The sequence below is a fragment of the Blennius ocellaris genome, assembly GCF_963422515.1.
Source record: "Blennius ocellaris genome assembly, chromosome: 8".
Lineage (NCBI taxonomy): Eukaryota > Metazoa > Chordata > Actinopteri > Blenniiformes > Blenniidae > Blennius > Blennius ocellaris.
Window position 1 is genome coordinate 13,082,997 of NC_137657.1, and position 15,535 is coordinate 13,098,531.

Genomic DNA, 15,535 nt, shown 5'->3' on the forward strand with positions numbered 1-15,535 from the left:
CAAATGATGCTTTTCACGCAGCTTAGCATCCCTGAAGTGAGAATGAGGCCTCCTGTCATCATGAACACAGCGGGACCGGACCAACAAGGCCTATACGACAACAAAGACATTAATGGGATTGTGTATGGTCCATTTGCTCCGGAGCGACACGGACTAATAGGTGTGCAAAGAGCGCATGTCACACCTGTATCCTAGGTAAATGATGCAACATGTGGGGTCAAAGGTGAACAAAACAATTAGAATATATATATATATATATATACATATATATTGTGTATATATATATATATATATATGCTTTCCAGTAAGACTTGAATGACTGCATCTCACGGACCCATGAAGCCAAATGAAGGATTACTTGACTTAATTCTGGTGTGGCTGCACATCGCGATTTCACGCAGCGTGTTGTTTACCAAAACACTTCCAGGAAATGAATAAAAAGCAGCAATTTGTCTCACCAAGGTCGATATTGTTCAAAGTGAAAAAGCTTTTTTTAATGTGCAAAATAATCCAAACAGCTTAGGAGGAGCACTCGGAGTATCAACACGAGGGCGCCCGTCCCGAACACAGACGCACTGATACATCATGAGACAAGTGAACTCCGTTAACGAACCCAAAAAAAAAAAAAACGATGCTTGTGACTCTGCTTGGCTTCGCCAGAAGTCCCCCTGGCTGAGTGAGGACTCACAGCGGGACCGGCCCGACGACAACAAAGATATTAATCAGATCGTCCACGGTCAATTCTTCCAGCTGCAACGCGGCGCTACAGTTTGCTGAAGCTCCTTTGTGACGATGGAAAAACATCCCATCTCACCCCCTGGCTGGTTGGATCTGCTGAGCTGGAGGCAACAGGGAGTTGGGATCCCTGCAAGTTTTGGTGTCGTTGGCAGGTTGCATTTATTGAGCTATTTTGTTATTTTATAGGTTTGTCAGAATCACAGGCCTGATGCCTCCTCCTGTTGCACTGCCGCGGTCACTTTCCATTGTTCCTCCACGTGTAACGGGCTGATGATGATGTCATCTCATTCTGCAGACGCTCCAAAACACGGGATGACGCCGTGGTTTCATCCAATTTCAGACGACAAGAAAATACAAGAAAAGGCCTGTTCCGAGGCGTTTAATCATTTGTGAGTCCAGCAAAGTGTTTTAAAAAAAAAAACAGTCACACATTATATGGAAACAGTTATGAGCAAACCAGCCATAACATTATAACTGCCTGCCTTATTTAGGCAAACGTTCATGCTGCCAGAGGGACCGTAAAAGGCCTGCTGTATCGGTGAAGCTCCGTGAAAAATAAATGTATTGGTCAAATAATGATTTCAGCACGGCAAATCTAGTTTATAGGTACTGCTACGAAAGGTCACTGTGAGCATTTAAAATGACACTGTACTTTTGGAATATGAGCTTCGACCAGGCACTTGCAGGTTGTACTCAGTGAATCCTGTTCCATGAATAATTACTTATATGTAAAAAAAAAATAAAAAAGTGACATGTTTACACACACACACACACACACACACACACACACACACACACACACACACACAACACACATTTGGGATGCTAATGAAACGGAAGCACAGGAAAAAAGGCTCCTACATATTTTAAGTGGTTAAATTATTTGCTGCTTTACTGTCTAGTGTGCAGATGTCAAACTCATTTAGGTCTCTGTACTGCATATGTCTCAATTTGACCTCGAGTTGGTCAGACCAGCAACATTATATTATATTAATAGTATTTTGATACAACTGCAAATGATTTCCCTTTATTTAGTGCAAAGAGGTACTAATTTATAGATAATGTACAGTATTTGTTGCAATTTTTTTTAAATCAAAAATACAAACAGTTTGAAAATGGTTAAAAGCAATAGAGCAATTTCAGCAAAGTGGCATCTTTAATAATGCCTCCTTGTCAGAAATATGTCATAAAGGAAGACCTCCATTTGCAGACGTTTGCTGCATTCAGCATGCATGTTTACAAGATCCACTCTCACTGTATGACTTTGATGCTAATGGTACTTCGTCAATAATGTAGTTAGCTTTCAATGTTGTATGATGTCTCCTACTCATACTAAAATGTTGTGATCCCCAGTAAATATTATTGGAAACAGCAGTTACTTTTGATAGAAACAATACAGAAAAAATGTATTTCTAATATTCACACTTTGTGGGGTCATCCTGCAGGCTGGACTGGACTCTCTTTGGCCTCCGGGGCTGTTTGTGTGACATTCCTGGTCTGGTGCTATTTTACATGGTGTGTTTCACGTTGTCTCCGTTGTTCAGGAATCATGACGTAAACAAATGAAGAAGACTTTAATGTATTATGCTTCATTTACACAAAAAAAACAAAAAAACTTGGAAGAAAGCAGCTCATTTGAACATTTAATAATTTTTTTGATAAGTGAGAAACTTCCTATTTATAATTCATTTCTGATTTTATTCATTTCCGGTTTGAATCAACTCCCGTCCACTGTGCACAATAAATGAGGGTTACCAGCCATGAATTACCTCATGCTAGATATTGTATATTCCTGTTTCACGAGTAATTGTCTTTTTATGGCTGCTTTCATTTTTGCGTGATTATGCTTACACTTTGTGACTTCTTGAAATCAGTGAGACCATTAATTCCGTGCTTTGCCCGAAGGCCAGAGAACCATTTAAATGCGGTTGATACAGAGGGCTGCATTCCCCTGGCTGCCTTTTTTGATTCCAAATCAAATTCCTCATATATGAACATACACAAATGTTTCCACAACTAAAGGGGGATCAAGAGCAGATGTGGAGCCAAAAGGCCTTTTGTGATCCTCCAATGGCCGCTCTGCAGATTCCCCCGGCTGTACAGTACATGCAGATCGCATAGCAACAATGGCCTATGCCTCCCCGTTGTCTCCTACTACTGCTTGAATGCCCTTACACATGCATGTATGCGCGTGCACAGCCGCTCACGTGCAACACCGTCACCGACACCTCCTCCCGCTGCTGCTGTCTCCGCGCCCCATGCGCGCGGCTGTCGTTTCACCCTCCATCCGTTCGCACGTGCGCACACGCCGCACGCACGTATAACGCCACCATATTTCCATAACATCCATGGGTCGTCCATTCCCTCTGCCCCCCCCCCCTATGTGCACAGCTCACCGCCCACTCCGCCACCCCCCACCCCCCACCCCCCCACTTCCCTGCCTGACAACACCACCGCCCGCCATCCCATAATATTCATGCGCACGCTCCGCACACATTCACACGCGGCAGTGCGTCTCAGCTCTTTGTTGGCAGAGATGCCTGGGCAGTGGTGAGCGTGTTCGTGCACAGTCAGTCCTGTTTCTGCCTGATATGATTATTGCATCTGCGCTCAGAGTGCAGAGGCAGGTAACCCCTCAAGTGCAAAGAAGTAACAAAGAAAATGAAGGAGTGAGCACAAAAGAAAAAAAAAGTGGCAGGTCACATTCCTATCTCTTAATGACCTTGGAGAGGAGAATATGTTCTGGAAGTCCAGAGTCACCCTGAGGCGACCGTCTCTGAATAAGGCCAATCATCCATCCCATGGAAAAACATCACGAAGGCAGATCCGTTTAGAGTTGCCCCACCTCACAGCCTCGCCTCTCCAAGTCGGCCGCAGCCTCGCCGCCACAGCGGAGGGAAGGCAAGTCATCTCCACGTACATGTCAAAAGCTGAAGCTTTAACAAGCATCTCTTTACGCTCCGCAACCAGGCTACAGTCAATCAGTACGGGACCATTTCAGCATGATAAAATGTCCACAAAATGGGGGAAAGATAAAGATAAGAAAAAAAAAAAAAAAGAGGGCAAGTTATTTACGAGAGAAGGGTGAAGGGATGAGCATAACAGAGGCGCCGGACGTGACAGTGGGCAGCTCATCACCATGGCGTTGCTGTGGGAGACAGCAGAAGACGTCACTTGGAGAAACAGGGGACACAAAGGAGGAATACGACACGAGGAAGACTGAAAAAGAAAGACAGGGAGCCTGGATGAACTTGTCTTTGCAGACGGAGACAGTGGAAAGTGTGTGTGTGTGTGTGAGAGAGAGAGAGCGAGAGAGAGAGAGAGATGGAGCGAGCATTTACTCATGAGCCGGGGTGTCAGAGGGTTCAGGTAGACGGGCCACCAAGTCCTGGACAGGGGACTCTGACCCAGTCTGCAAATGTTTGGTGTGAGCGCCACACTGGCTGATTCAACAAATGGGTTTGGAGAAGCAGTAAATAAGTTTCATCAAGTGTTACAAGACCCGACCCATAAATTCTTGGCCTTTGGGATCAAAATGTTTTAATGTAGATGTTTTATTTGACAGTCTTTGGTTGGGATTTTATGGGGTTCAGTTGGGAAAAAAAACTAACAGTGCCTATGTTCAATTAAAAATGTAAAAAAAATCTGGGGAAATCTATGAATGTTTGAGGATATAACACACAAGTTTGGCTGCTTAAAAAAAGATGTTTTACCTCGTTTTGGGACAAACTCCTGTTGCAAATGATGGCGTGAAGACGGCTTCGTTTTCTGAATCAAATCAAAATGAAACCATAACAGCTTGAAGCAAAATGTACACCGAGTCGTTAAATCAAAGGCGTTTAAACCAACCAACTCATTCATTTGACTCTAAACTCAAACTCTGTGGTCACGCTCGTCTTTTTATCAGATAGCTTTGAGTTCAGTGCAGAACGTTGTGTGTTTCACACATAGGAGATTGTTTGAACAAGCTCACAAAAAGTGTTATTTGATAAATATGCACTTTGTGGAAATTTCCACTTTCAACCTGGTTGCTTTTCCGCGAGCGATGCCTCCACCTGTATTCTCCATAACAGGATGTTAGAGAAGATATAGCTTTCAATTTGTGCTTGTTGTGTGTACTATAATACATATAAAACATTCAGTTCCATTACTAAAACGTTTTTACTTTGAGTTCTTCCCCCCATAAAGTGTAAGTTTTGAAAAAGTGGAGGGAAATACATTTTCAATGCAATCCAAACTGACCTGATTGTGCATCATTGCTGCGACTGGAGCTGCAAGTTCAGCTCTGACGTTAATTCATTCTTCCCGAAGATTGAATTTTGATGCTCTCACCTCCAAATGAGCATGTTTATTAAGCTTTTAAATCAAATTATATACAGACAGGAAAATGTCACAGTGGATAGAATAGCCCACATCAGCCTTACATTAGTTTAGCACTTAGTAACAAAAATATTTATTTTATTATCATATTTTGCATTGTTTGTTATATAAACTCACCAAGTTTGCTGTTAGTTCTATTACTTAGAGATACTAGAAATACAGTTTTTTATTATAGATCCCATATTTATGTTTATCTTTCAAATTGTTAGAACCCGGGTTGTGTCACACGTACACACACTGCAAATAACAGTGAAGCTCGTAAATCACCTTGATGTTTATTCTAACTCCATCCTTAGAAGTGGGGAAGATTGTCTATATAAACACTTTTTGAAATTGCTTTACTATTATGATAAACACGAGATTAAGAATTGACTCACATTTAGAGTTGAAGTACTAATAAATGTAGTAAATCACATTTATTCGTTGAGTGCAGTTTATTATACGGTGTGACTTCCTCATTGTCCAGGAATCAATCAATACTTGCTCCAAGTATTTTCTTTTACTTTGTATGTTCAAATATTGAATTGACACGGCCATTCCCCACTAAATCTTGCTGTTCAACGCACACATAACAAGCATGTTTTTTTTTATTATTTTCTTTACTGTTTTTTTTTCTTCTTTTTTTTGCATTCGCCTGTATGACACCAATCCAAGTTTCTCCTTACGCCCTCCCTTCCCTCCTATCTTGTGATTTATTTGCCTCAGTTCCAATATTTGTCGGCGGTGTGTTTTCTTCCCCTTGTCCAAATGTCACCCCTTCTTCTAAGACAATATAGAGAGTGGGAGAGAGGGAGAACGAGAGGGCAAATGTGGGGGGACACAGAGGATGAGGAGGGAGGGGGGGTAGGATGGGGTGGAGGGGGGACTCGTAAAATGAGCAACAAAGTTTGGGAAAATTAAACATTAGGTGAGACACTTTCTCACATGCGTACACATATATGTGGCAGCAGAAATGCTGTGTCATGCTTATTGGGGCGAGGATGTTGCAGATCACCTCAGACTGATTTTTCAGCTGCAAATGTTTCATGCCGGAAACATGTTTTCACACAAATAACAAAATCTTTTCGGTTATTTTCAAAGAGTGCAGTTTTTCTACTTCAAGTTCAAACTATGACTGTGATCGCTTGCCCCCCATCCCAAAAAACAAACAAAAAACCCCAAACACAATAGAGGTTAAACTTACACTCTAAATACTTACGATTATCACCCACTTCCAAAACCACCTCCTCCCTCCGTCGGCATCACTCCACCCGTCTGTCCTCTCTCTCCCTCCCTCACTCTCTCCCTCCTTTATAACCCATCACTCCCGGCTCCCTGCTCTCACTCACTCTTCCTTTCTCGACCCGGAATGGACACATATTTTTCTTTTCTCGGATAAATCTCAGCACAAGATGACACAATGCTGCTGTATTTTTTCTCCTTTTTTGTAAAAAAGTGACCTTCATTGACATTTTTGGTTTCTTCTGGATTTCAAGCTCGATGTTTTGGTGTTAAAAAGTCCAATAAGTTCAATAAGTGGATATATGGACTTGTTTTTTGGGGGGAAAAGGATGAGTTGTGTTTGCAGTTTGTAGATTCCCGTGAGTATGTCTTTGTTGCCCCTGACAGCAGTGGAGAAGAAAACAATTTTAATCTTCAAAATTTGATGTATTTTAAAAAAACTTTACTGCTCTGTGACAATAAGAAGAGCAACTGGATTTCATAGAAGGGATATATGGTAAGAATTGTCAAGAATGACACTTGCGTACGACATATTACATTTTTTTTCGCAGTAATATTTGATATGAATCTAAGTTTGTTCATTAATCTGAATAGAGTTGGAAATCTTTCTCTGCTTTGTAAATGGTAATTGCAGCCATTTATTGAACTAGATTAAACTAAATTATCAATATTTTCAGTCTAAACTTCTAAACCAATACGATTTCTTTTTTTTTTTCAAAAGCTCTCACTTTTGATTTGGATAGATATGAGGGGATCATCCCCAAACTGTGCACCGGAAACTTAATCCGAACTACAACAAGCTCACTCACAGCTGGACGACGCACCTCAACTGTGGAGACGGGTGGCGTGCTGTCCAAACACCCAGCCTGACACACGGAGACGGACGGACAGACAGACAGTCTGATGCCAACTGTCTCCACTGTCAATCTCACGGCACCACTCCTCCTCCTGTTGCTATGGGCAACCCATCCCACCATGGCAACCAACTGGCTGTAAGTCTAGTGTGTGAGGGGAGGAGGAGAAAGACGGAGTTTGTTTGTCATGCTATAACTTTTAAAAGATGGTGACATGTCTCTAAATCTCTTTCAGTCGCTCCCCTCTCCTTCTTTGTCTCCCTCCGGGTGACCTTTTCTCTTTTCTTTCTCTTTGCCTCCGCTCTGTCTTCCTTTCCTCGTCGTCCCCTCGTTTCCGTCCTCTCTAAAATCCTACCCTGTCGTTACCTCTTCGTCCTTTTTTAGTACCTCTGTGCTCCTCTTCTTTAACCCCCCCCCCCCCCCCCCCCCCCCTGTCCTCTGTCCTCTACTTAATTATGCATCTTCCCTTTTATTGGCCCACAAAACCTGCTGTGAATCACCGCGCCGCTTCTCTTCTTGCGTCCCAGCTCCCTGGCGAGGCTGCCTCGCTCCAGGCCCGTGTCCGGTGCTGCCCCATGCGCACGGCTGAGGGGGCTCACCCCAGGACAGGTGGGGGTGTGCAGGGCGCGGGGGGAGGTCATGGAGTCCGTACGCAAAGCAGCAGAGATGGTCATAGAAGAGGTACGGCTGTGATTATGTGCAAAATGCCCAAAAGCTAGATTGTTGCTGCTCTATGCTGGTAGGCATCAGTAAAGGCCATAGAGGTGGTGCACCAGCTAAATAAACATTGCCCAGCACAGATGATATTTAAAACATCTGTGTCTTTTTGTTGTTGTTTTTTTTGTTTTATACATCACTACCAAATTCAGTGCCAGCACCAGTTCAGGAATCGTCGCTGGAACTGTTCCACCACCCCACGTGGGATCAATGTATTTGGCAGAGTTATGAACCAAGGTACAGCCATTATCGACACAATGTCATAGAGAAACATGGGATGGAAAAAACCCCAAAACAAAACACTGAATAACAAATGACATTTTCTGTGTCACGTCCCCGTTGCGGTTGCAGGCACTCGTGAGGCGGCCTTTGTGCATGCTTTGTCCTCTGCAGCCGTGGCAGTGGCTGTGACCCGAGCCTGCACCCGGGGGGAGCTGGAGAGGTGTGGCTGTGACAGGAAGGTCAGGGGGGTCAGCCCCGAGGGTGAGCTTGGACGCTGCTCCGTGAAAATATAAAGAATGAATCCAGTCTTGAGTCAGAGCACAGGACTGCCGCTCCATTGCCGACGTGGGCGACGCCTTTTGAGTGTTTCACTTTTGTGACCGACCCAAACTTCCCGGCCGTCGACTGTAAAAGAGGATACCTGCGTGACAGTGGATTTATCCAGAACACTGATTGTAGAGAATTTAATTTCTAAAGGCTGCGGTGACACAGATCATCTCAATCGGCGCCGTCTTGCCGCAGGTTTCCAGTGGTCGGGGTGCAGCGACAACCTGTCCTACGGCGTGGCTTTCTCCCAAACGTTTGTGGACGAACCGGAACGGGCCAAAGGGCTGTCGGCAGGGCGACCACTCATGAACCTCCACAACAATGAGGCTGGTCGAAAGGTTGAAAAAAAATATACAAATCTAGAATATCCGATTCCATTTCATCTCGTTAACATGTTGTTGTTGTTTTCATCACCATCTTCTCTTCCCCAGGCCATCCTTCACAACATGCAGGTGGAGTGCAAGTGTCACGGCGTCTCCGGTTCCTGTGAGCTGAGGACCTGCTGGAAGGTCATGCCTCCATTCAGGCGTGTTGGCCTCGTTCTCAAAGAACGCTTCGATGGAGCCACAGAGGTACCAGAAACCCCAAGTGAAAACCTGAAGTTGACAAAAGAGAACACAAAAAAAAAAAACTCAAATCTGCTTCGAAAACATTTATAGTTTCTAATTATGACGTTGGGCGCCCTCCCAGGTCCGCCTGACCCGGATAGGATCCAGGACAGCCCTGCTCCCTCGGGACCTCCAGGTCAAACCTCCAGCTGCCAGAGACCTTGTGTATCTTGCCCCCTCCCCAGATTTCTGTCACCTCGACCCAGACAACGGTATTCCCGGGACGGCTGGGCGGAGATGCAACGGTGAGATCATCACGCAAAACAACAAGCCATGGACTGTGAAAAAAACTCTTAGCTCCTGCTAATACCCCGGGAACATTAATCATCAAGTCAAATGGCTCGCAAAGCAGTTTTAATTGCACCATTTGTAATTAATGTTGCTGTTTACAATTTTTTTTTCATTTACTTATCTCAAACTACCACCAGGTGCAGTAAAACCTCATAGCCTGATGCCGAGTTCCCCAAACGCCTCAATTTAGAGGAACCTTACTTTTATTTGCACATGTGCCATATTTGTTTAGTCATGTACTTCGTATACATGATGTGTACACTTAACTTTATGTCTAAATTCACTCAATAGAATAACATTATTTCATCCTATTGGTTAAAAAGCAGATCAACCATGACATTAAGATAGATGAGATAATTTGGCATCGGGCTCTATCCCCCCCCCCCCCCCCCCCACACACACACACACACACACTGAAGCAGTGTGTATTTTTACACATTTCTCTTTAGAAGAAACTTTAGAAGAAACCAAACGTCAGCCTTCCTTCCCAATATGCATCCACGAGCTTTGGCTGCCAGTGACCCTTGTCCACTGTTTCCTCCATGCTGTAGACTGGGGGAACCTCCTAAAAGAACTTTGACCACTTTTTTTTTTTAAACAGGAACATCTCGTCTGGCCCCAGATGGCTGTGAGTTGGTTTGCTGTGGGCCCGGGTACAGGGCGGGTCAGGCCGAAGTGGTCCAGCGCTGTTCCTGCAAGTTCTCCTGGTGCTGCTCGGTCCGCTGCCAGCAGTGCAAGAACACAGTGACCATTCACACCTGCAGAGTGTGAGACGGCCGGAGGACGACCGGGAGGCGGTGGGAAGAACACGAAACCATCTCCTGGACGCGGAAGGGATTGAGCGCCGCAGCCGTTTTGGTCCCACCTTTGACACATATTTAAATCAATTGCCGTTTCAAAGCAGATTTACTTTGAGTAACTTTGATCCAGGTGGCAGGGGAGTCACAGTCCGGTTCGGGTATTCTCCTATAAACGCTGCAAAAATGTAGAAGCAAAGAACTTTTCTTGCAAAGTGACTCTTCAATTGAAAACACAGTGAGAGAGAGGTGGACAGACACACACACACACACACACACATACAGTTAATCACACATTGAACTGACAAAGCTTTTAAAGCTGAACTTAACCAGAACTAACACAGAAACACAGCAGCAATTTTTGTTTCTCATTTTATAAAAGCTATGCTCGTTGCGTCATAGACTAGCAAAGGCCTTTGACCATTTACCGTTTTCTTTTTTTTGATTCTGGTTTATTTATTTGTATATCAGAGTCGTCACTTCCCCGGGAAGAATAACTTCTACTGACATCAGTATCTGTCACGCTCATGTGAAACTCTACTTTTTGTTCCTGCACAACCAGTACGTTTTAGGTGTGTTCAAGAAATCTAATAAATACAGTAGTTTTCATCCAACGTAGCAAATTTTTATTTAATTCACTTTCCAACCACCATTTCTTGTGTTTTACTATTCTCACATCGAGGTTATCTTGAAAGGCTCGTGTCCTTTCTTTTCTGAATCACAGAAAACTCAGGGAGGCTGTTTGAGTCAGTGCGTCCACATTTGAAAAGAGCACACCATATAACATTTTTAGATTAAATGACCAGTTATGTTTCACCCATTTCTTATCAAAACACGCAATTGTTCAACTGAGTAGAGCTGTGGCTTTGAGCAGAGATGAGGAGTTGTAAAGGCTGCAAGGTTGTGCGCACACAATAACTCCCAGTATTTGCCATTTTAACATTTTTTCAGAAGCATTTAGAATACTTCTTGGAGGTCATGAGATACATGCACCGCATAATGAATAAGCAATAAGCTGCAGGGACTTCCCGTCTGCCTTTACGTGGCCTTCGTACTTTAGGATACTTTCTATGGCCGATCAATAAAAGGCCACAACGAATGTCAATTCAACTCACAGAAAAATATAAGGACCAAAAATTCAACTGATGTCTTTGTAGCGGTTAGTTAAAACTCAAAATAACTGTTGAGCTGCATTGCTACGTTCATCCCCAAAAGACATAACAACTTTCTGTTTTAAACCATTTTATTAAAAATATCCTGTGATTACAAACACCCCAGAAATTTACTTGAAAACATCATCATCTCAGTCTCCATCAAGAATAAGACCTATTGAAAATATTACAACTTAATTTGTTAAGTTATCAATCACTTTAAGTTGGTAGTCCAACAACAACAAATCTTGATAAAATAAAAGTCAAGTTTTAAAATGCAAAAAAAGCAACAAAAAAAAAAAGTCTCCCATAAACAGCATCACTGAATCCATACAATATACACAAAAAGAAAGAATAAAATAGAAATCTATAAGTCACCTGAAGAAAGGAAAAAGGTGAAAAATGTATTTGGCCTCATGAAGTGTCGCCATGAGCTGGAAGAACAGAACCGGCGACGTTAATTTGGAGTGACGATAAATCTTTTTGTGCTTTTGCTCTTCAAGTGCAGAAGGTTCAGAGAAGAGAATTACAATTTACATTAAGTTGCCGACTCTAATGCACTGATGTTGAATACAAGTGTTTCCGCTTTCTCGTCATATCCCACACTGGGTATAAAAGACCGAGCAGGACTCGGTCAAGCACCGGAGGAGGTTAAAGGCAATTTTATAAAAGGACATTTCTTTAATAAAAAAAAAAAAAAAAAAAAAAGAGGCAATAGAGGGGGGAGGGGAGGGGTCCTGCCCCATGTGAATATTTGTTGGGGGGAAAACACTGCAGTTTCTAACAGTTTTAAGAATGGAAGATAAGCAACACTTATTGTGTTTACTGCACACTGGAGCTTTTGCACCCGCGGCCTCTTTCAGACATGATTTTGAAGGCACAGTCAGTGTATAACTGCACTGGAATACATCTCGATGGCGTTTTACCCCCTCCCCCTCCCCTTTTGGATGACCTTTCTTCTCCCAAAATGGCCGTTGATCTTTGTGATGTTCTCGAATCGCTCCATCGAGCTCTCGCGCCAATAAATCCCTCGCCGCCGTTGCTCTTCTATAGCAGAACACACCTCTTCTTGTGTTTGGGCTCCGGGGGCTCCAGGGCGGCCAGGATGGCCTCGTCAAACACATTCTTAAGTCCTCGCTGATAAAAGAGGAAGCGACAAACCAAGCATGAAGGAGAGCAAGAAAGTGTGGCGGCTTGTTTCAATGATTATGCTGGTTTCAGGTTTGTTTTCTTATATAGATATATATATTTATAAAGTGTGATGAAAATGTGACCCATACCTGCGTGAGGGCGGAGCACTCCACATATTTGACAGCTCTCAGGTCACGGGCCAGCTTGTCGCCGCTTTCAGGATAAAGAGGCCGCTGTTTGTTCTTGGCCAGCTTCTCCACCGTGTTGCTGTCGTCTCGCAGATCCATCTGTGTGCCCACCAGCAGGAAGGGAGTCCGTGGACAGTGGTGAGAGATCTCAGGAACCCACTGGAAACAAAGAAAATCGAAATGCAAGACTGTATTCAATGATTCTTCTGCCTCTCCTTACAGCCGACAGATTAGGATCGTTGGAATAAACATTATGTAATTGTTGGATTGAGTTAAGGCCTTAACTCACGCTCGCCTAAAACTGACCTTCTCTTTGACGTTTTCAAAGGACGAGGGTGAGACCACGGAGAAACATACAAGGAAGACGTCTGTTTGTGGGTAGCTGAGAGGACGCAGCCTGTCATAATCCTCCTGACCTGAGAACAGCAATCACAAGACACAACAGAACAAGGGAGTTTTTCTTTAAGCTTCACAGCAACAGAATTAACACAGAACAAGAGAGCCTATCATTTTTTATTTTAATTTTTTACCTGCTGTATCGAAGAGGCCGAGCGTATAGGGCTCGCCTCCGATCATCACCGTCACTGCATAGTTGTCAAAAACCTTGGATCAAAATATAATTGAACACACAGGTCAAATAAAAATGAAGGGAGAAACAAACAGCCGTGATGAGGCGTTATAGTGGTTCAACTCTTACCGTGGGCACATATTCGGACGGGAACTTGTTGGTCGTGTAGGAGATCAGTAAGCAGGTCTTTCCTACCGCGCCGTCTCCCACCACTACACATTTTATAGTCTGCATCTACAAAGACAATCGGACAAACAGGAAACATCACGGGTGTGTTGACAAAAACACCCCCAACAAATAATATACCAGACAAAAAGAAAGGAAGTGATGCACAAGCATTCATAATGGGATCTCTTAATAAACCAGTGCAAATCACGAACAGATACATTAAAATCAAACAACTGTCAACAGAACAGATTTAAAATTCAGGTTTGCATCCTAAATTGAGTTTTTAACATCTTGCTGAGTGATAAAGTACTCATAATGCTAAAATTTTAAAAAAAAATCAGCTTTATTGGCTGAGCGATGAGAAAACATCTGTCTGATTCTTTTAAGTCTCTTTTTGGTGTTTTACATTCATTTAGTTTTTAAGACTCTTTGGTAATTTTTGTTCCATGACCTTTTTCTTTTAAAAATTTGTGTTTTACAATTTTTAGGGGGTTCTTTTCTTCTTCTTTTTTTTTTTATTATATCTCGTCTTTGGGAAGTGAAGCTTCTGTGAAATCCCTTCCATTGGGCTTGTTATTGCATGTGCCAACGCCATCGCTCTAATGACAGTGAGCACTTCCGCATGAGCCGCATACCAGAGTTATGGAAGGGAAAATGCGGCAAGTTAGACGTGACTCGATGATAAGTACATCCTGGCCAACATTACTTCTGAACTGAGCCATTCGATCTGATTAGTTTTTAAAAACTTTAAAAGCCTCGACGTTGTGGAACTGAACGTACAAGCAGCGGCTGAAGCCGAGGGCTGGCCTGAAAGTGAGGCAGTGGTTGGTAAAAACGAGTTGACGTTAGTGAGCTTTTTCAAATTGATCGCGAAAGTACGTACAACCGGAGGACAAAAACCGGTAACTAAAAATGATGATTTAACAATCGTGACAACTTCGTGAATCAGGCTCACGCCAGCGGCGATAAACTAACCAGTGATCGATGGGAAACTTTTTAACTTCCCGCTGTTTATCGCTTCAATAAACCACACATACCCATCTGTAAACACTCCATGTTACTAACAGTCGCTTTCCTGCACTTTAGTTTCCAATAAATAATAGTTTAAGAGACGTTTTTTTCAACTCCACTCACCGTTTTTCCACCGTCAGGTTAGGCGTTGGTTACATCCGGGTTTGAGGGTTGAGTTACTTTGCGCATGCGCAAATCAGGCAGGCGCTCGTCCCAGCTGTGAATGTAAACACTGTCCCCTGGTGGGCACATTGTATCTATCTATCTATCTATCTATCTATCTATCTATCTATCTATCTATCTATCTATCTATCTATCTATCTATCTATCTATCTATCTATCTATCTATCTATCTATCTATCTATCTATCTATCTATCTATCTATCTATCTATGAAGACTCTTGGAAGTGGGCACTATTTTAGGCAGAGACGTTCATGTGAGGACACTTTATTTAACTTTTTTGTGTCGTTAACTCTGAGTAGTGATGACTTTGTGAACTTCTTCATAAACGAAATACTATCTATTAGATTAAAAAAAATGAAGAAACGGTCCCCATATTTGTCACAAACTCATCAACCATTTCTTCTTCAAAAATGGCAGAAAACCCTGATTCAGAGTTATACAGCTATCATCCGGTTGCGTTTTCCTCAATTATGCTGGCTATAATCCCGACACGTGGTGCTCCTGAACGCATATAAAACAGAAGTTATTTGGCCCAAAACATCTGAGAGAGAAATGATCTCAACATTTAGTAACACTAGATGGTACTACTTTAGCCTCCAGTACCACTATGAGGAACCTGGGAGTTATTTTTGACCAGGACTTTACCTTCAACTCTCACATTAAACAAGTCTGCAGGACTGCGTTCTGTCACCTGCGTGAAGTTTCTAAAATCAGGAACATGTTGACTCAGAATGACACTGAAAACCTAATCCATGCATTTAGTACTTCTAGACTCGACAGTTGTAATTTTGTAATATTAGGGTGCTTAAAGTCTTCATTTGAATTAAAATACTGAACTGAAGGTACTGACAGGAAATATAGACATCACATCACCCCCCCCCCCCCCCCCCCCCCCAATAAGTCAAGTCAAGGAAGGAAGGAAGGAAAGAAGGAAGGAATACATTTTTGACATTTCAATGAGGATCAACGCTCCTGTTGG

General features: G+C 42.9%; 2 protein-coding genes across 2 annotated transcripts; one reads left to right on the forward strand and one right to left on the reverse strand.

Moving 5' to 3' along the window:
• Positions 1-7,242: 7,242 nt before the first annotated feature.
• wnt4b (wingless-type MMTV integration site family, member 4b) lies at positions 7,243-10,129 on the forward strand (the record flags this gene model as incomplete). Its single annotated transcript, XM_080500735.1, has 8 exons — positions 7,243-7,331; positions 7,721-7,874; positions 8,063-8,147; positions 8,262-8,393; positions 8,655-8,797; positions 8,891-9,031; positions 9,150-9,312; positions 9,960-10,129. The coding sequence occupies 8 exons, from the start codon at positions 7,243-7,245 to the stop codon at positions 10,127-10,129; spliced, it is 1,077 nt and encodes a 358-aa protein (XP_080356861.1).
• A 1,257-nt stretch (positions 10,130-11,386) lies between these two features.
• Positions 11,387-14,547, reverse strand: cdc42l (cell division cycle 42, like). Its single transcript, XM_080500737.1, has 6 exons — positions 14,496-14,547; positions 13,323-13,427; positions 13,156-13,228; positions 12,932-13,041; positions 12,587-12,784; positions 11,387-12,443 (listed from the first exon to the last, which is right to left on the reverse strand). Exons 2-6 carry the CDS (start codon positions 13,425-13,427, stop codon positions 12,354-12,356), a joined length of 576 nt encoding a protein of 191 aa, XP_080356863.1. The 5' UTR covers positions 14,496-14,547; the 3' UTR covers positions 11,387-12,353.
• Positions 14,548-15,535: the final 988 nt, after the last annotated feature.

Excerpts from the sequence above, each read along its gene's own strand:
- cdc42l (XM_080500737.1), bottom strand. The coding sequence starts at position 13,427 with ATGCAGACTATAAAATGTGTAGTGGTGGGAGACGGCGCGGTAGGAAAG. Across the intron at positions 13,229-13,322 it reads CGTCCGAATATGTGCCCACG|GTTTTTGACAACTATGCAGT; the intron begins GTAAGAGTTGAA and ends TTTTGATCCAAG. Across the intron at positions 12,444-12,586 it reads AGTGCTCCGCCCTCACGCAG|CGAGGACTTAAGAATGTGTT; the intron begins GTATGGGTCACA and ends CTCTTTTATCAG.